The 21,755-nt window shown below is 35.4% G+C and overlaps 1 protein-coding gene across 4 annotated transcripts in view; it reads right to left on the bottom strand.

Annotated features, from left to right (window-relative positions):
- The window catches only part of LOC127843213 (centromere-associated protein E-like), a 91,885-nt gene that overhangs the window by 35,696 nt on the left and 34,434 nt on the right, over window positions 1–21,755 (bottom strand). For all 4 annotated transcript variants that reach the window (XR_008032137.1, XR_008032138.1, XM_052373071.1 and 1 more), the window contains exons 12-17: window positions 21,056–21,211; window positions 17,823–17,880; window positions 16,216–16,441; window positions 7,764–7,887; window positions 4,503–7,494; window positions 1,179–1,270 (exon numbers count right to left, since the gene is read on the bottom strand). Coding sequence is in view for 2 of the 4 variants with exons in the window: in XM_052373071.1 (XP_052229031.1) it covers window positions 1,179–1,270; window positions 4,503–7,494; window positions 7,764–7,887; window positions 16,216–16,441; window positions 17,823–17,880; window positions 21,056–21,211 (3,648 nt within the window). In the remaining 2 variants the exon portion in view is untranslated. The remainder of the gene's footprint in view (window positions 1–1,178; window positions 1,271–4,502; window positions 7,495–7,763; window positions 7,888–16,215; window positions 16,442–17,822; window positions 17,881–21,055; window positions 21,212–21,755) is intronic.

Here is a 21,755-nt window from a genome sequence, read left to right as displayed (position 1 = left end):
TCGAATATACGACCAGTCCCTGTGTCTGGGAAATCTGCAATTGCATATTTCTTTGTCAGTACTACTAATTATCGTCGCTGTCAGAGAGTAAAATAAGTTAAAGTGAAAGTGTCAAGGACGTTTAAGTGATCCTGAGACCTCCAACCCACGAACCAAAAGTCTCAAACAGCTAGTCAGTGGCAGCAATATTGTCCAATGTTGTCCATGGGTAACAGAAGTTAAAGGAGGTAAGAACATCTTTACTTAACTAAACTTTTTATAAGTATGTAGTGAAATCAACGCAAAATGAAATCGCACGCGAATAATTATTAAAATCAGACAAATAGTGTGTTGAATAAAATATAAGACACTACAGATGATAACATTTAAATACAAAAGCATATCTTAATATAACTTTATAAACATATACAAGACTTTATAATAAAACAGTTGTTTGAAAAAATAATCCACCCTTTTGTAGGTTTATTGTGCTCTTTGTGTATTCTTCACATGTGCAGATCAGTGCGTTCAGAAGTCGGTACTGCTCCTTGGGTACTTGACTAGACTGTCAATAATATACGTAATAACAAACGAAAATTGATTTTTTGCTTAAGCATCTCTTAGTGTAAAGTCAATGAGATTAAACATTCTTATTTCAGAATAATTTTACATTTTGTTTGTATTTCAGACTGCGAGTAGGCTTAAGCACAATGAAAGGGGGAAAACATAGAAAATTCTGCTCGCCCGAAGTCTGCTGTCCTCAATGCTCTGGTGATGGTCAGCATTGAAGGACCAGACATTGAGGCAGTGGACTTAGTTATTTTATAATATATAATATGACTTTAATATAATAAATTGAGGAAAAATAAATAAACAATAAAATAAATTTTAATGCTTTCATAGCTCCAAATTAGTGTGTATTTTATATAGGAACATGTAGAAAAAAGTGGTTAAATAGCTTCTAAGTATTGTGTTTTGTGATTAAGAAAATGTAAAGAAAAAAAAAGAAAGCTTAATGGGCCCCCTTTTGAATCAACCCCCATTTCGCCATGTCGTGCCGCTGTGCTTGACCAAAATCCTGGGGAAATGCCTGCATTGGGTCAGAAGTAAAGCTTGGACTTAACAGCAAAAAGAACTGCTTAAATGAGGAGTATTTTAAATAACCAAGATAAAGAAAACTTGTGAAACAAAGTGCATACCTTGCGACATGCTTCCCTGTCTTCAAACTGACTGGTTGCCAGTTGCTTGTTCCTTTCTTTGAGCTCCAGAATAGACTGGTCCAGGTTACTGCCTGCAAAACAGACACGTAGCAACTCTATTTTCTGTTAGTCACCATTATTGCCCTGTAAGGTGCAAAATATGTTGTCAATCAATGAGTCATATTCTGGGATAACTGGATTAAATTCATGTGTGCAAAGTATTGTCCCAGATTGATCAGGGACCATTCCACTTTAATGCAATTTTTGTTTAAAGAAAGTCTCTACTTTGCAATAATCCATGAATTAATCCAGTTTTCTCAGAACAAGGTTCATATCTAAAACTGGCATACTTGGCCAACATACAGACTCATGATAGTGTTGACTGGTGTTGTATCCTACATTATTATATGAAGTTATTAAAAAAATTGCAACACATGTATGTTTACATTCTGAACTTTTACAATCAAAAGACCATTATCATCAATGACTTTTTCTTTATCACAGATCCTTAGAATTGGTAATAATACAGTCCAAACCATTCTTCCATCACTCAATATCAAAACAAAAAAGTTATGTTGGAACAGTACACCAGTCTGCGAAATTCTGTTTTTTGTCTTCATAGCCATGTGGCTATGAAACTTTGAAAATGTCATAGCCAGAGGAAATTTTTCATAGCCAGAACATAATTGAATTAATTTAAAGTGACATTATCATGAAAGGACGACAGCAGTCATTATATATAGATTGCAATTGGGGGCAAGATTGTAAACAAATCAGTACTTCAGGTTTCAGACTTTTATTCCATCACATCTGAGAGTTCTTTACAATATTTTGCTATGTTTTTTTCATTATTTTCAAGTTTTCATCATCATCAATATCACCAAACATTATGATTGTTGACCTTAGCAGAACAATTTAAGTATAATTTTTATTATTTTTGGCAGCAAGTAGTTACCAGTATATATACAAAGCTGGTGCTCACGGGTATCGATCTTAAGCATATGAATGATAAACACTGTTATGGTTATTTCGTAATTTCAAAGCTATTAATACATGTAACACATATTCAACCATTTCATTTCATTTTTAAAAACCCTCGCACTATTATTTCATTTATCGGCGTAGAATGCAAGTTCAGTTTACCAAAAGTATTACAACATTTTAAATACGCGAGCCGGACTTAACACTCTATAACATCTAAGGAAGATCACTAATGATAGAAAACTAAGGGAAGTAATCAAGCGGTGTCACTATAAGAATTTACACATATGCGTAAAATGATTAATAATTGGTTTATTTTCTCAGATTTTTTCATCGCAATTCAGGCGATCTACATTCAATTTTTCTATCGCCAGAGCCGAGATGTCATCGCATTGGCGATTAGGCGATGGGTGAATTTCACAGACTGGTACACAGACACAAAAACTATTATAAATGCCCTTTTATTTCAAATGCCATACTTTCTTAATATACAGCACAACAACATTGAACTGGCACTTATGAATTCCATTAGCATTAATTTTAGATTTGACTGTTTCCTATACATGTATTTGCTTTTTGTTTTGTTTGTACACGATACATGCTTTTCATGAGACCAAAAAAGTAGACTCAGTGAGGTATGCTTCAATTGATAATCAAAGTACTGACAGTACTGGTGTCACGATGCTTTTGAAGAGGATGGATATAAAAGCATCAATTTAAGTTTATCTACATCATCATAATTGTGTATGTGGGTACGAAAATTTTGGCTACAAAAAAAAATGGGAACGAAAAATTTTGGGTAAAAAAAATATGCCAAAAAAATTTGGGTACGAAAAACAAATTTGATTACGAAAAAAAAATTTTGCAGGAAAAAAAATTTGGGTACGAAAAATAAATTGGTTACGAATTTTTTTTAGGGGGTACGGAGATGTGGTACCCGTAGGGACCTTGACCCATTCAACGAAACTGGGAGGCGGGTTACATTCTCGATCAAATATAACAAGAAATATCTTTAAAAAGATTTTCGACGTGTATTTTCTGTAACACTTATCTTAAAAAAAGTTATGTTACAGTAAAAAGTTTGTGGGTTATAACATTAAGTTATGTAGCAGATATATTCAATCTTGACATGCTCTTTAATTACACCATGCTCTTTAATTTCACATGTATATCATACCAAACTTTATATTTCGTTGTTTCCTTTGCTAAGTTAATGATGTTATGTGTACGGACGTGATTTCACATGCCCATGTGCATTAACATATAATTTTTCTCTTTTGATTATGTTTTTTTCTCTAATTCAATAAGCTTAGGCATGTTTGTTTGTTAAGTATCGCAATAATTTCATGATGATTCCCAAAAGTAGGTATGAGCACATAGTCGAATACGACTTGAATACGTGAGTTCGCCCATGAACACATGGTAAGGTTAACTAAATCTCCACAATATGACCTAATATGTGTTCAAAACAGAAAACAATATCCAACAAACAAATGAATTATCAAACATAGTGTGTGCCCTGATGTGACTCTTTAATTTTTTTTGGAAAAGTTTATTAAATATGCAAAATGAGAGAGCACGCACAAGATGTATGTCGCGCGGCTATTATGCTGTTTATATACCATACCCGCTTTAACGTTTACAAATGTCAGGTTCGAAATAATTCGTTTTCTTTAAACTCATGATCGTGTTAAACGTTCATTATACACGTTTTCATTCGCAATTTATTTACAGAATCACGACAAATGTCAAATACAATACAGTGAAATGCATAGTTGTTTCATTGCTCTATAAACATATAATGGATTGAATATAACTGATTTAAAATTACGTTTTCAAACTATTATTAAATCTTTTTCCCAGAATATGCTGTCCTATATATAGCTGAGCTTCCATTACATTTATCAAAGATAATCAGCGAGGTATGCCGATTAGAAAAATCGACCTACCTCAATCGGACTGGCTCGGTCTTTTACAAAGGTCGCCATTGTGAAGAATTTTTTCATGGTATGATAACTTAGACGAGCTGCTTCGTAGCATTGTCAAAAATCGCGTACAGTTTGGAAACTAATTTAAGCTTTCAACCATTCTTTGATTCATTTTTCAATCGCAAAAGTCAGTGCAAGATTGATTTTCAGGGCTGTGAAGGAAAAGCCACCTCCAGGAAGAGAAATACTCTACCCTTCTTACAGGGTTCACTCATTTATTTGTGTGTTGAACCTAAATATTTAGTAACTATTTGTCAAATTAGCAAGACATTGAAATGGAGGTAATCAGCTATGAAAGGAGAAATCAAACTCCTGTCATGTTCAAGACCAATTGTTTCCGCCATACCAAACTTACTGATGCTCTCCTCCATATAATCTTCCATAAGGCTGTGTTCAGCTCTATCTTCCAACTGTCTCCTCAGCTCTCCCATAACATTATCATACTTTTCTTTCATTTCTTTGAGTTCTGATTGCAACTCTTTGGATTGAATGTTCTTACCATCATTAACATTTTCAATGTTTTCTGGTTTGATTTCTGCACTAAATTGCATTTCTCTTCTTAATTCTTCACATTTTTCTTGATACATTTCTTCCAGACCCTTCTTGAGTTCAATAATCTCATTTTTGTGTTTCTCCTGCATTTCTACCAATTGTGCTTGCAACATTTCTACTTCAATGTTACTGTTTTCATTGTGAGTTTCAGATTTTGAGGATCTCTGATTTTCAATCTTTTGTCTTAATGATTCAATTTCCTCTTGATATTTCTTGTCAACCTTTATCAATTCTTCAGCATGTTCTTTTTTCATTTCCTCCAATTCTGCTGTCAGCATTTGCACCTGAATGTTCACTTTACCATTGTAAGTTGCAGACGGATTGCTGTCAATCTGGTGCTTCCTATCTTCAGTTTCTCTCATGTAATTGTCCTTCAAAACAATCAATTCAGCTTGAATGTCAGCTGCTGCCACATTGGAAGACTGTATAAGCTCAAGTTCAGCCTTCAAATCAGCAGTCTCTTGAATATATCTCTCCTTAAGTTCATACAATTCAGACTTCAGCATTTCCATTTCTAAACTATCTTGCATATTTTCTTCCTTCTCTCCACCTTTCAAAGCACTTGCCAACTGTTCTTTAAGGTCACCTACTTCCATTTCATACTTTTCTTTAATATCATCAAGCTCTGAGTGTAGCATCTCATGCTGAAGTGAGCCCAATTCAGCTGGCTCTTCATTATTTTTTGAAGACATCTTAGAACAATCAATTTCTGCCTTCAGTCGTTCAAGCTCTAACTCATATCCAACTTTCAATTCTTTGAGCTGTAATTTTAACTCCTCAACCTGTTGTCTGGTATTGTCATCATTTATTTTTTCCTCTTTCACCTGACCTTTAAGAAGTTCAATCTCATTTTCATAATTGGCCTTCATTTCATCAAATTCAGACATCAATTCTGCCAGTCTTTTTTCACCTTTCGATTCATTTTTGGGTTTGTCTTTATTTTTATACTCAAGCTGCTTCTTTAGGCTAGCTATTTCTAATATATTCTGTTTATCGCTGCCTTGCTTCTCAGTAAGCTCTTCAACTAAATTGACATACATATCTCTTTCTTTTGTTAACTGTTTTATAACTTTTTTCTGTTCATCGATCTCCGAATCTAAGTTAAAACTTACATGCCGATCTTTTTTAGCCTCAGATTTAGATGCTACATGGCACTCAAGGTTTGCTTTCAAGTCTTGAATTTGGATCTCATATTTCAACTGGATTTCATTTAACTCTTCTTGTGTGAAGGTTTTTGAAGTCTCAAGTTTTTCACTATTAATCATTTCCAGTTGTGTCCTGTAGTCTTCAACTTCTTGCTTCAAATCATTGATTTCTTCCTTGTAATTAGCCACCTCAATGTCATACCTAGACTTAATTTCATTTAACTGATCATGAGATAAGGAATTTTGAGTGTCAATTTTCTCATTATCCACTTTTTCAAGCTGTGTTCTGTAATCTTCAACTTCTTTCTTCAAAACACTTATTTCTTCCCTGTAATTCGCAATCTCAATTTCATACCTAGACTTAATTTCATTAAAGTCATCATAAGCAAAGGAATTTCGAGTGTCAATTTTCTCATGATCTACTTGTTTAAGCTGTGTTCTGTAATCTTCAATTTCTTTCTTCAAAACACAAATTTCTTCTTTGTACTGAGCCAACTCTATTACCAGAGTATCATATTTTGACTGAATTTCATTTAACTCATCTTGTGTGCAAGCTCTAAGAGAATCAAGTTTTTCTTTGGCCTCTTTCTCTAATTGCAGTCCATATGCTTCATATTCGAGTTTCAAAGCACTTTTTTCTTCTCTATACTTTGCCAATTCTTCCTCATGCTTTAATTTCATTTCATGAACAGTATTCTGTGTGTACATGTCAGAGGTTTCAATCTTCTTACCATCAACATTTTCCAAATGCATTCTGTAATCTTCACATTTAGTTTTCAGTGCATCAATTTCTTCTCTGTAAATTGCCAACTCTTCATCATGTTTATTTTTAAGCTCAGTAACTTCTTTAGCTTCTAACTCTAAATTAGATTCAGCAATCAGATTCGATTCCGTTTTGGCTTTCTCTTCTGATAGAAGTTGCCGATACATTTCAATTTCTTCCCTGTACTTTGCCAATACTTCTTCATGATAACTTTTGAGCTCAATAACTTCTATTTTTTCATACTCTAAATTAGAATCCGCAGTCTGATTTTTTTCTGTTTTAGCTTTCTCTTCAGATAGAAGCTGCTGATAAATTTCAATTTCTTCTTTGAGCTCTCCAAGATCTTTCTGGTAGTTCATTTTCTGCTGCTGAAACTCCTCATCAAAACGTTTCTGCAGCTCTAGTCCCACATGTTTCTCTTTTTCAAGGCTAATCATTAGCAAATCAATTTCATTCCTTAAATCTGTCACCTCTTCTTCATGACTATTCTTAACCTGTTCAATGACCTCATCCTCTGTATTCTTTGAAACTTGCAGTTCAGATTCAGAATAATCCACTGATATTCTATTCTTAAGAACATCCTGAGTTACGCCTTTCTCTTCTAATAGCATCATGTATTCCTCCACTTGCCTCTTCAGTTTTTCTATGTGAAACTCATACTTCGACCTTTGAATTTCAAGTTCAGAATTCAGGTTAGCACACTTAGCCTCTGAATCATCAAGTTGTTTTGCTTTCATGGTAAATCCTGACCCATCGTTTGCTGAGTTCAGCTGTCGATTGAGCTGCTCCAAGTTCTCTCGCAGCTTGTTACGCTCCATCTGAGTTTTCATAAGCTCTTCTTCAAGCCAAGGCAGCCCAGACAGCATGCATTCCTTCGTATGAAGATCCTACAAAAAGCATAACTTAAGTAAAGTAAGAGAAACTCAGAGTTTTATAAATGAATAAAACGTTTGCCTATTTTGCACAGAAAATTATAAGACTAAGCATAGTAAGAAACTGACCCGATTTTTGTAATCATCTCCATTTTCTCAAGGGGGGGGGGGGGGATAAAAACGAGCTTTAAGAAGGAATAGAAGCATGAGAATGCCCTTGGATTCTCTTAAAGCTTTTAAAATAAAAACGTTACACAATACATGGTAAGCCGTGCAGCCCTGACCTTTTTCATCTTGTCCATCTCCTCAATATTGCACTGCCTCTCTAACTCATGGAACTCCTTCATGTCTTCCATGTCCTTCTCCTTCTTGGCGTACTCATCAAGGAGCTCCTCGTACTTGTCCTGTCTGAAACACATGTGAAAATGGGGCTTAATGCACGTCTGTAAGCGGTTGTCCCACCTTGCCCTGTGCAGTCTGCACAGGCTAATCAGGGACAGCACTATCCAAGTTTATGGAATTTTCAGTTAATCGGAAGTCTCTTTGAAGTGAAAATCCAGAGCAGAGGTAGTGGAAGGTGTCCATTCAATTGCACAATTCGCACTATTTTTCCAAAGATTGTGCACATTTCCAGCATGTGTGAGAAAATTCGCGCGCTCAATATCCATGAGAATTTTTTAAAGATCAAAGAAATATCCACTTCACCCAAAAATTTTGGGAGCCGATTTAGGATTGTTTGTCAATAACATGTATCTCTTTATGCAACTTAAAGGCAGAGGGTCATTATGTTAAAAAGTCAATATTGGCCAATGAGAGCGCACACTATGAATGAGAGACAGCAGTCGTAGGCAGTCAATACCTGCAGTAATATCATGCAGACAACTCGTAAAATAATTGTTTGGTTTTGTAGCATTTTGTTGGCCTTGTTATATGCCAAATATCAAGTTGCTAACTTCAATATTGCAACAGTTACGGCCAATGTTAAAGTTTTCGGACAGACACACAGACTGACGGACAGTTCAACTGCTATATGCCACCCTACCGGAGGCATAAAAATCAAATTGAGGAAATTACACCTGCAGTGGTACTGCTGATTGTGAAACTTAAAATAATGTAAATTCATGAATTAATTGAATTAGTGTTTGTGGTTTAATTTGTTAAACTGTGTACAGATTTATTGTTTGCTGATTGTATTCAGGCCTGTAGTTTCTTCATTTTTGGGGAAAAACTTAACAACATTCTGAACTTTGGAAAAAATGTATTTTGAGCCAATCAGGGTAGGTATCCCACGTGACAATTTTGCTAAAAAGGGGTTCTGGAAAATCGCGCAGCCCGTCGCTTCAGGTGAGTTTTCTTGGTATTTTATTGTATAATACTTAATGAAATACAGAATGCTATGTATAAGAGCCGTGCCATATGAAAAGCACATGATCAGCGACACCTTATGTTGCTGATTAATGCCCATCTTGCTCAGAAAATGAAACCGTGTGTCTGAGTCACAGAAAATATTGCCGATAAACAGGGGTCACAGAGCATTATTTTTTCAAAATACATGTATTTATGGTTGATCAAGACAGACTCATGGCTGTTGCACAATAACACATCGACTATGACTAGCCAAAATATTCTCCAGAAGAAATTCATGATGTATGAAGTGTTTTATCGCTCCGATCCGAAAATGATAAGTAATGGGTCACGCGGACAAACTTGCTAAGATGGGGTCATATGTTTTAGGAGAAAAATTTGCTACAGTATCAATCAACTATTAAACAAACTGTCATGCAGGAAGAGCCCACCACGTACACATATTTCTCTGTAAGCTGGAATTCGTTGTATTATTTTTTCCCCATCACTTTATGAAAATATAATATATTTAATTATGTAATATCTAGGATTCATCAAATACAACTTTAACTTAATACCCGATTATACCTCAAGGAGAGGACGTATGTTATATTGAATAAAATGAATCAACTGAGTGATCCACAATTATTTGAAGTGCACACACACATATATATTCAAGATGCCATATTCATTAAAACATCTGTACCAATTCTCATCTAAAGTCAGGGATATATTCACTTATATTGTTCAGTCTAAAAATAATGCTAAAGACTCCAAACTCTAACTCATACTTTAAGTTTTAGTGATTGTCTGTGACAGGAAATTTGAAATATGCCCTCCCAGCAAACACATGACGTCGGCTAGACGTCAGTTTACCATTGGATTCTCGTCGCGAGGTAACTTAGACGTCGTAAAAAGCTGTCAGAATGGTTTTTCAGTCGGTATTTGCAGATACTGTATATTCATAATCAATTATAAATAAAACTGGTATAAAACGAAAAATTACTTAAATCATTGGTGCTATTTCAAAGTTATGGAAGGTTATTCATCTACCGATTATCATCGAACGTGCACAAAGTTACAGATCTTAGAATCTATTTTGAGAATATGTTTGCTCGCGCAAGCACAAACGTGTGGGATTTCAAACAGGCGACGACATTTTTGCCATACATTTTCAAATACAGCTCTTCACGATTTAAGCAAATACCGTAGGTTTCCACGTATAGCGCGCTCACGTGTTTAGCGCGCAGGCTGTTTTTTAAATGCAAAAATGGAGAAAAAAATATTTAAAGACAATAAAACCACCAAATCGGACCGAAAATGGCAGCCATTTTCTATTGCACAATCCAATAATCCGGGGCATTGGAAAGCTAAATTAAGCATTCAAAATTGGAAGCGTCATAATGATAAGGAGCATGGGTTGCATAGCACTATACTTTTCTGACAATTTTGTAATTTTCTAGCAAAAGATTAACAGTCCACGTGCATTTCGTGAAAAACGTGAGAAAATAAGAATTAGTGTACATCGTGATTTTTCCTCGGGGAAAGCATGGGCATTACCAGTAAATTTGAATTTCGCATGGGAGACAGGGATACAGTTGTTGAGGTACACCACTGTCGAACGTTCTATATTTATACACACAAAATGCAATTGCATATCTTCACGTTCTCATGTGTCAATTAGTGTCTCAAATGTAAATTAGCGTCTTAACAAGTCGTGGCACATATTACTGAATAACATCTGCCAATTACAAAGTGCAAAATGACTCCCTTTCACACCTACCGTTACCCGTACAACATTTTACAGCAAAGTTGTACTACTTCAAATAAGTAACAGGTAATACGTTAATTAGATTGATTTGTGCTTGCATGAAAAGCTTGAAATGTTTAAACTTTAACTGCACGTCGATCAATTCTCAAGCCTTGTTTTTGTTCCCCACCCACCTAAATAAGCAGCGCTCGGTCTTTGTCGTTCTATTATATACAGTTGGCTCAATACTTCAGAAGATCGTAGAAACTTAAAGCACTTTCCATTTGCAGGGAGTAGAAATGTTTAATGTAGCCATATTAAATTCGGTTATTTGTCATTTTCTGGCAAAAACAAAGTCCATTTGCACGATGTGAAAAGAGATGTTACAAATTACAATGATAAAAGCAATGGATGGATGTTTATTAATCTTGATTTTGAATGAACATGAAACACTACCCAGCGACACGCTGCTGATGCGGATTTCTATATCTCTTGTTCATATGCACCAGTCAATGAACATGGGTAGAAACACTTGATATCATATTGTCTTTTATTGATGTACATGTTTACACAATCAGGTACATTTAATTCATTTGAATATTAACGATTATTATATTGTTTTTCAGCGAGAGTTCTCCGTTACCAAATACGGAGCAGAATATATGCCAGGCCATTGCTCACTGTCTCAAATATGCCCCTGACAGAAGAGGAGGTGGGGAAAGAAAGTGATACGAAAATTTGATAAACAGCTACACACAAACTCTTCTTCACTAGAACATGTATAATATTATGCTTGATGAAGCTGTGTTTTCGTCATTTTCTGAGATATTTGAATTGTACAATAACAATGTCATAAGTACATAACAATGGCATTTTTTTCCCTTTTTTGAATTCAGTGACATGTATTTTATAGTAATCTAGCATTGATAGCAACTTTTAATACATTTAGTCAATCGCAATAATAGTCAGTTTTGCACTTAAAATGATTTCTCACACTATCGAGGATTTTAAATTGAGACTCGGTACACTGATGTAATTAGATCTAACTAGTTCTATTTATTTGGAAAACACACACTCTTTTTTAAGCATAATTAAGAGTTTTCGTCAGTCAGGTACATGAAATGCTATCAACCCCTAAGATAAGCAGAGCAGTTGCTCTCGCTAGGGTCTACAGCCTAGTTGAAGATTGCATGATTAAGCTCCAATTCGAAGGGGAAAAGACATGATATACATTTAATCATCCTACTTGAACATATCGACACCTAGATCCAAAGCAGAGAAACAAATACAGTATAACGTACAGTCAATCTTGTATTTAGAGACCACTAAAGGGAGCAACCAAAAGAGGTCTCTTAATAAAATGGTCTTTAAATAAAAAAAGGCCATTTGTGATGAATGCGGACCTTTGATTTTAAATCTAGATATCGGATTATCTCATTTTGACACAGCGATTTCTGCTTTTGTAATCAAATGAATCTAAATATAAACAAGAGCACCGCCTTGCGGGTGCAGACCGCTCATCTATTTTCTTTTTAAAGGTGAAGGGACTCTCATTTTCAATAACAAAGGAGGGAGGAGTGGAGTGAAGAGGGGTGTATAGTGTGGGGTTGTGGACATTTATTACATTATCTTCCAAAAAAGCGAAAAAAAAAAAAAAAAAAAAAAAAAAAGAAAAAATCGGGGGGGGGGGGGGGGGGGGGGGGTTTGGGTGCGATGGTTGGACGGTATTTCAAACATAACCGTTTAAAAAAATAATGGGGGGGGGGGGGTATAGTGTGAGGGTGTGGTGATAATTTGTGAGATGATCTTAAAAAAAAAAAAAAAAAAATCAAAAAAAAAATTGGGGTGGGGGGTGGGGTGGGGGTATAGTTTGAGGGTGTGGTGGTCATTTGTGAGATGATCTTAAAAAAAAATAAATAAAAAAAAATAAGGGGGGGGGGGAGGGGGGGAGGGGGGGGGTGGGCAGGGGGGATGGTTTGGGTGAAGTCTATTGTGGTATGTCAGGTAAGAGTAGTTTCATCAAAGTATCAATCAAATCTAATCATAAATAAAGAAGTTATGGCAATTTTAGCAAAATTTTATAATTTGACCTTGAGAGTCAAGGCCATTCAAAGGTCAAAGTAAAATTCAAGTTGCCAGGTACAGTAACCTCATGATAGCATGTAAGTATTTGAAGTTTGAAAGCAATAGCCTTGATACTTCGAGTGGATCGAAACACAAAATTTAACCATATATTAAAAGTTACTAAGTCAAAAAAGGGCCATAATTCCGTAACAATGACAACCAGAGTTATGCAACTTGTCCTTTTACTGTACCCTTATGATAGTTTGTGAGTGTTCCAAGTATGAAAGCAATATCTATGATACTTTAGGGGTAAAGTGGACCAAAACACAAATCTTAACCAAATTTTCAATTTTCTAAGTATAAAGGGCCCATAATTCCGTCCAAATGCCAGTCAGAGTTACATAACTTTGCCTGCACAGTCCCCTTATGATAGTTCATAAATCTTGCAAGTATGAAAGCAATAGCTTTGATACTGTAGGAATAAAGTGGACCTAAACACAAAACTTAATCAAATTTTCAACTTTCTAAGTATAAAAAGGGCACATAATTCTGTCAAAATGCCAGTCAGAGTTACATTACTTTGCCTGCACAGTCCCCTTATGATAGTTAGTGTTGCAAGTATGAAAGCAATAGCTTTGATGCTTTAGGAATAAAATGGACCTAAACACAAAACTTAACCAAAATTGTCAATTTTCTAAGTATAAAAAGGGCACATAATTCTGTCAAAATGCATGCCAGAGTTATCTAACTTTGCCTGCCCAGTCCCCTCATGATAGTAAGTAAGTGTACCAAGTTTGAATGCAATAGCATTGATACTTACTGAGAAAAGTGGAACTAAACGCAAAACTTAACCAAAATTTTCAATTTTTTAAGTATAAAAAGGGCACATAATTCTGTCAAAATGCACGCCAGAGTTATCTAACTTTGCCTGCCCAGTCCCCTCATGATAGTTAGTAAGTGTACCAAGTTTGAATGCAATAGCATTGATACTTTCTGAGAAAAGTGGACCTAAATGCAAAACTTAACCGGACGCCGACGCCAACGCCGACGCCAAGGTGATGACAATAGCTCATAATTTTTTTTCAAAAAATAGATGAGCTAATAAAATGAATAAAACAATTTTTTACTTAAAATAAGTTGTAGTTGTTCTCTCTAATTCTAAATACAATGTAAATGGTTTGCACAGAGAATGGGTTTTTCCGACTCCAAACTCATTCGCGATTAAATTTACGTGCACTTTTACTCTTTGACACTTCCAATACCCGAATTTTCTCATTTAACGTTAATACTTTCCGTTGTGACATTTTAATTTCTGCATGTAAGCTTATATATATCTGACTCGATTGTGGTACATAGGGAAATAAATTAAACACCTATATTGAAAACTAAATTAACACGCCTGATTGGAAAATTTGCTAACACAAACTAATTAGCATAAAAACAATTACATTTTTTAATGAACAGATTTCGCTACATGTTACCGATTATTATTTTATTTTATAAGAACACTGTGAAAATGTTTGTCACGTCGGCGCATTGTTTCTGCAATAAAATCAGCGATTAAATTTGTCACTTAACGTCCCAGATAGTAAACTCTTTAACACGTAGACTGTTGGCAATACCTCACTGTACACCAAAAATTGATACCCAGTCAGCTTAGATAAACAATCAACACTGATTTATCCCTGAACGGTCAACAGATTAACCACTTTTACCTTAAAGCGATCGCTTAATTCAAGACTCGGGCATCAAAATACACTAAAATCAGCGGTCGCTGGTCGCGTAAGACGAAAGTCGCTTAATACAATATGAAAATAGTTAAAACGCTTGTGCTGGGTTTAAAGTGGTCGCATGAACAAAAGTCGCTTAAATCAAGTGGTCGCAAGCACAAGATTGACTGTATATTCAGATACATGTGTGATCATTTTGCCTAACTCTATTTGTCATATGTATTTTCACAAGTGTTCGCAAAGATTACGTCATACATCTTCGGAAATCAAGTGAATTTCTTTCTATTGCACTTTCATCTTGTGTTTGTGTTTACACACTGTTCTGTAACCTCGATTTGAGTTGCTTTTCTGTTAAGGTATCGTATCGCTATTTTGTGGCGCCTGCTCAATTAATTTATACAAATGTGAGAATTTAAAGAGATTTCTTGTCTAATAGTGTATCGCCAATGTTCTTGTTTTGTATATTGTCGTTGTTCAGCAAAACGTCGTATCTTCTTGATTTCAATGAATGAGAAACAAACTTTTAACTGAACAGCGACAAAGTGGCCAAAGTTAAATAGAAAATACGACCTCCATAGTTTTGCTTGAAAAATGGTAAATGGTCAGATGTCAATTGAATTGCTATTTCGAAAAGTTTTGCTTTGTTCTATGGTAAAATGTATATTGTGAATGGTTTTCTAGTTGATGTTTACTGAAACGCTATCTTGGAAGAGTTTCTATGTTCCAAGACCAAAAGTTTATTCAAGTGCTATATAGAATATGTTTAAGTTGATTCTATATAGCAAACGGTGTCGCGCCTTATCCGTCATGTTAAGGGATAAACCACAATACAACGTTGCTGTATTATGATGGCATTATCTTTACTAGTTGGACAAGTACAGTTTACCAGATAGAACCACGATAAGCATGCTTTAGGAATGAAGGCTATGTTACTGGGCAGCTATTTGCCTCTTCCAGCACAGTCTGGACAGTCTTAGAAGAGAAAAGGAATGATAATCAAGTCAGTGCGACCAAAGAGGTATCCATTAGTTTTTTTAAACGCGTCATGACATTGCTAATATATGTTGGTCAAAATGTGACCCCATCTTAGCAAGTTTATCTGCATGACCCATTACTTATCATTTTCGGATCGGAGCAATAAAACAATTCATACATCATGAATTTCTTCTGGAGAATATTTTGGCTAGTCATATTTGTCGATGTGTTATTGTGCAACAGCCATGAGTCTGTCTTGATCAACCATAAATACATGTATTTTGAAAAAATAATGCTCTGTGACCCCTGTTTATCGGCAATATTTTCTGTGACTCAGACACACGGTTTCATTTTCTGAGCAAGATGGGCATTAATCAGCAACATAAGGTGTCGCCGATCATGTGTTTTTCATATGGCACGGCTCTTATACATAGCATTCTGTATTTTATTAAGTATTATACAATAAAATACCAAGAAAACTCACCTGAAGCGGCGGGCTGCACCATTTTCAGAAACCCCTTTTTAGCAAAATTGTCATGTGGGATACCTACCCTGCTAATGATGCCTGATAACAAGTGAAGAAAGAACATAAATTCTGCTTTTGTCTGAAAACACCATTAATGTCATAAAAACCTGTTTAAAAATTGAGATGCAAAAGTTTCAAGCTGGTTAATTTGTCTCTAAAATTTTAAACCTCTAGCAGCAATTTTTGTTTGTTTGGAGTAACAGGCAACAAAGGTTTAACATTCTGGTTGTGCAAAAAATATCCAAACTAATATATGGAGGCACCCAAATTGACATGCGGGCTAATCCATACCCCCACCATCCCCTCATAATGAAGGGGCATAAAATACGCCCTTCCCAGGCACTCACAATTTAAAAAGCTCCATGGTGGAGGGGTTGGTCTCGATGGTCACGTCAGCCATATTGGTGCCGGAGTTTTGTCGCCCAGGGAAGGGCGGGGACTGGCTCGGCATGCTGATATTTTCCAGTAGCTGGAATGACTCCTCCTCCTCAAACACTGTCTCTTGCAGGGAGTTGGGCAGGGGTGCAATACGGGGCTTTTTCATCAGCCTCAGCGATGATATATCGGACATGCCTGTGAACAAGACGTTTAAACTTTGTTAAAACAGCGGTCTTTGATTGACCCTTCTCTAGGTAAACTGGACTTTATGCATGTGCGTACTGTCATTCCACATTAGCCTGTACAGTCTGCACAGGCTTATCTGGAACAATACTTTCTGCTTTTTCTGTAATTACTTGTATATGGAAGTTCTATAATTAATGAAAATCCAGATGAGACAGAAAGTTTCGCCCTGATTAGCCAGTGTGGACTACACAGTCTTATCTGGGAAGACACATCAAACACATGCATAAAGCCAAGTTTTCCCAGATGAACGCTCAATTAATGTACAATAAAGGTGGCTAAGTCACCAAACTATGTTTTGGAGGTGTAGTTATTTACTTGGACCTTGTTTCAACTGGCTCCAGATGCAATCCCCAGCTAATTCTGCTACTCACATACAAAATCTCAAGCTATTCAGCTATTAACCCTTTTCACACATAGATACGTATTTTCACCTATTTGTAGTCACTTAGAAAGTTTATTTAAATTAAAGGCCTTTTTTTTATACAAGATTCAAGATTTAAAGGCTTCATTTCCAACCCTTAGATACTGCAGCAAACAGGATAAAACCTGGACAGACTGCCAGTTACTCATATGCTGTTCTGGTTTTATGCTGTTTGTACATAGCCATTTTCACTTTGCTTTTGAGTTGGAAAGGGTTAAAGACTGGAGTATGTAAGATACATCAAATTCCAAAAACGTTTATTTCCAAGATAATGCATCCAATAAAATGAAAGCACTAGTGACTGAAAGTTTAATTTCAGATAGAAACAAGCCTTGCATTGGATACTGGAGAGTAAGTTGACAAGGCCGACCAGATACCACTCTTAAATAAAATTCTCTGGGCAAAAACACTCATCCAGTAATTCCTGAAAACTTATACTTATGCAGATGCTTTGGTATTTTGTTTTTGCCAGATAAGCTATGGGACAGCCCCCTCCCTGCTATATGGTGCATTTTTTTTTTCAACAGAACTTTTGACTTATTTTGCAGTTTTGAAAATAAACATCTAGGTTCATACCAGGAGAATCTTCTTCAGTCTAACTTAACATTTTTACATGAAGATCATAGACTCAATGGAGCTTAACTTTTTATCGCTTAGAAACATATATTGATGCATTCGTAGTCCCTAAGAAAGTAAAATTTAATTAAAAACCTTTCTTACTAGATCCAAGTTTTAAAGGTTTCATTTCCCAGGATAAGATACTGATGAGCTGCAAACAGCATAAAACCTGAACAAACTGCGAGTTACTCACAGGCTGGTTTTATGCTGTTTGCACATAGCCATTTTTACCTTGCTTCTGAGTGGGAAAGGGTTAACAATGACAGCGATAAAATAATTCAAGATAACTACCTTCCAATTCACGCTTGGCCTTTCCTGGACACCAGGTTTCACGGCGTGTCTTTCGAGCCTGAGAAGTAACAGTACATTAATACATCCATAGTTTAACATCTTATTGCATATGAGATTTAATCTGCGAAGAAAGGGTTTAATGCATGTGCGTAGTGTCAACCCTGATTAGCCTGTGCAGTCCACACAGGCAAATCAGGGAGAAAACTTTTCTGCTAAACTGGATTTGGGCTAAGAAGAGACTTCCTTTAAACAAAAAACACCACAAAAGTGGAAAGTGTCTTAACTGATTAGCATGTGGGACAACACTTTTCATAATTCCTTAAGACCCATTTTTGCTGAGATAGACTCATATTCAGGTGTTTTATCTCCCATGCAAATTAAGTAAATCTTTTGTAACCTTGATTCCATTCAAAGGCAATTTTTTAGTTTTTTCCTTGTACCTTGACAGTATGAACATCACTTTGTTTTTAAGTCGGTCTAGTCAATTTATAGATTACATACATCTGCTTAACCGGTTTTATTTCCTATGTACAGTTGGAGGTGCAGGCAATGATGGTAGTCAAGCAGTTTTGAGATGATTTATGTAAATAAAAAATGTAGAACTTAAATAAACCAGAGTTTTTCCCCAACAATATTAGGAATGAGGTCAGGGCCATTTGCTTTATAGAAAATCATGTCATGTTGACTAAAATTGGGAAACTGTTGTGTATTTTATTTTTTGCTTACAAAAGCTTTGAATTTGAGAATAAATGTTTCAGTAATATATTTAATATGGTTCATCCAATAGAACTGCATTAGGAAATTTCTATATTTTTTATTTTGCATTTAATTAAACAAGAGGGCCATAATGGCCCTGTATCGCTCCACTGTTTTTTTTATGCGAAAAAAACGTGCAATGCGCATGGGTTGAAATGTACTCAAGCATGTGACTTTCTCTTTCTATCCCTCGTTCCACTGGGTGCTTAAAAGTTGGAAGGGTGAGCTTTTTTATATATGGAAAAAGTTACTAAAAAGCATGTGACTTTCTCTTTCTATCCCTTGTCCCACTGGGCGCTTAATGTTGGAAGGGTGAGCATTTTTATATATGGAAAAAGTTACTACCGTGTTAACTAAACAGACTAAAAAGTCCGGGAATTGGTGCACAGGTCCTTTGCTTATAACGTAGGTACATTTATCTCGCCAAAAGATATTGTCGTTCTTTCTATTTCACATATTTTTAGATGCTGAAGATCAAATCTAGGCATTTGATTTGAAACAGCTTCACAAGACCCATAGGAATCAAAATGCCTTAACCGTTTACCAAACGACACATTTTGGACTTTCTCAATTTGAAAGAGGTTGCAGACGACAATTAAATTGTAATGGAATATGAGGGAAATGATCATGTAGGGTAGAAATAATTGTGATAAAAGGATAAATTGCTCATCTTGAGCAATTTCTCCTTTTATCACAATTATTTATAAAGTTGTCAGCTACAAACCCGTAAAATCCTGTTAGTGTTTGGTAAAGGGTTAATAATCTCTGGTTCCTTCTAAGAGCCTTTCACACATTTATAACAAATACAATAGTAGCATCTTTCTTTGTAAAGAATAATCTCAAAATATAATTACCAACCCACACATCCCTAAGACCAAAAGGCCTGAGAATATTATGATAATCTAAAGAGTATTTCTTTATATTTATAAATGTATATAATTAAGTAATACATTTGACTTCTAAGATCAATTCATAACTTATTTTAAGAAAATTATAAATTGTCAGAAATATATGGATCTATGGATCGTTGAGCAATTGACAATCATATCCACAATTCATGAGTCACGATTCACAAATGAAACAATGAATCATTAGTTATTAAAAAGCAGCATATACGATAGTTCAGAACATTGCACTTCATTAATTCCAACACCTTCTCTTGGATACAAAGTTTGAGTTAACCATGCAGTATCATATATTGACTTTTCTTTAAATAATTATGTTCATGGAAGTTGTGTTTTAAAAATCAATAAGATATTATTATACTGGTTTAAACACTACAAAAAAGACATGAAATTAACATGTCATCCGAAATATTTTTATCCAGATATATGTTCACTTTCGACATATTTAAATAAAACCCGACTTTTTTCAGTTTATAAGAAAAACATTCATAAAACTTTTTCTTCCTTCAATTCCTTTGTAAGCAGTCACCATCTGATCTAAAATGGCACTAAATGACAGGGTTTTAACTCATGTTTACAAGATGTTGTTGTTGTTGTTGGTCACAGACACACGGCCGCAGTAATCTCCCCTGGTAAACGTCATATGTTCAGTTTTGTGACCCTCGGGGCAAGGTCAAATTTGAGCTCATTGGAATAATTTGAACAAATTAGGTAGATGACTATGAGATCTAACTACACACCAAATTTAGTAGCCCTAGGCTCTTTAATTATGAACAAGAAGATTTGTAAAGTTTACACAAAATAGGCCTTATTTAAGCATATGTTCATTTTTGTGACCCCCAGGGCAGGGTCAAATTTGTCCCCAGGGGCATAATTTGAACAAACTAGGTAGAAAACAATTAGATGTCACTAAGATGATTTCAGTACAGGGCCCTCAATCTATCAAATCTGCCGCCGAATTTCGGCAGCAGTCCCCCACCTGAAAAGTATACTTTTTTCCCCTTTTGGGGGCAAAAATTCCCCTTAAAAAAAAAAAAAAAAAAAATTTTTTTTTTTTTTTTTTTAATAGAAAGATGTGTCTCATGATTATTATATCTCAATTCTATTTCAATTAAATCTTTTCAAACATACTAAATTATGAAAAATGCAATGAATATAGTGCAAACATGTACAAATGAAATAATGAGAGAGTAAGTAAAAAAATCCCCCAAAAAGGGAAACGCCGCGAAAATTCCCCCTCCTAAGGGCTGCGGACCTAGTGTGATGGCCCTGCAGTAAATTAATGATTAGGTACTTCAAAAAAAGGGGCACATTATGGAAAATTGCAATTAATGCATGTGCCAAAAGTGTCATCCCTGATAAGCATGTGCAGGCTAGTCAGGGAGGACACTTCCTGCTTAGACTAGATTTTTGTTAAGATGAGACGTCCTTTAAAGAAACTAGATAAAGCAGAACGTATTGTCCTTGATTAGCCTGTATGGACTGCTAAGGCTAATCTGGGTAAACTCTTTACGCACATGCATTCCGACAATATTTACAAAAAGAGACTTCAATATGCGCAGCCAGCCTTACTGGTTTGATTTCTGAGGTCCTGTTGGAGCTACCAGAGGTGACAATCATGGTCTGCAGCTTGGAGATGATCTCTGTCTGCTGGCGCTGATATTCCTCCTTCTCCTGAAGACGTTTCTCCAGCTCAGCCTTCTCCAGCTCGATGTCTCCATCCTTGATCTGACAACAAAAATTAATTTCAGTAGGTTCATTCTCAGCAATAGGAAACTCTAGCTTGTGGTTTACAAATAATGTAACCTGCGATTTGTTTTCCTTCTTTATGAAGTACGAGAAAACTGCACTTTTCCAGTTAGGAAAACACAACAAATTTTCCTATTGCTGCAAAAAAATAAATAAAATGCAGCATAAAGTTAGTTTTCCTATGCAGTTTATGGCTTGAACCGAAGTAAATATAAAATGATCAAATTTTCAACACTTAGTTATCAATTTTAAAGTATTCTGAATCAAAAAATTAAATACACCCATTTCCCAATTTGAAGAATTTACAATTCCAATTATCCCAATTTCAGGATTTTTCGCACACATTTTTCCCAATTAGGCTGGTACCAATACTTTTCCCTATTGCGCAAAAAAAAATCGCTGGTAACATTTCTGATCAACTTAACTGGTAATGCTACAAGGCAGTGTAACAATTAGTTCTTAGAGCTGGAGATAAAAAATTGAATACGGCTATGAAATGTCGAATTTCTATAGCCTCACAAGC

The sequence above is a fragment of the Dreissena polymorpha genome, chromosome 8, assembly GCF_020536995.1.
Source record: "Dreissena polymorpha isolate Duluth1 chromosome 8, UMN_Dpol_1.0, whole genome shotgun sequence".
NCBI lineage: Eukaryota > Metazoa > Mollusca > Bivalvia > Myida > Dreissenidae > Dreissena > Dreissena polymorpha.
The sequence above is the reverse complement of the archived record's forward strand: the minus strand, read 5'-3'. Positions and strand labels throughout refer to the sequence as shown.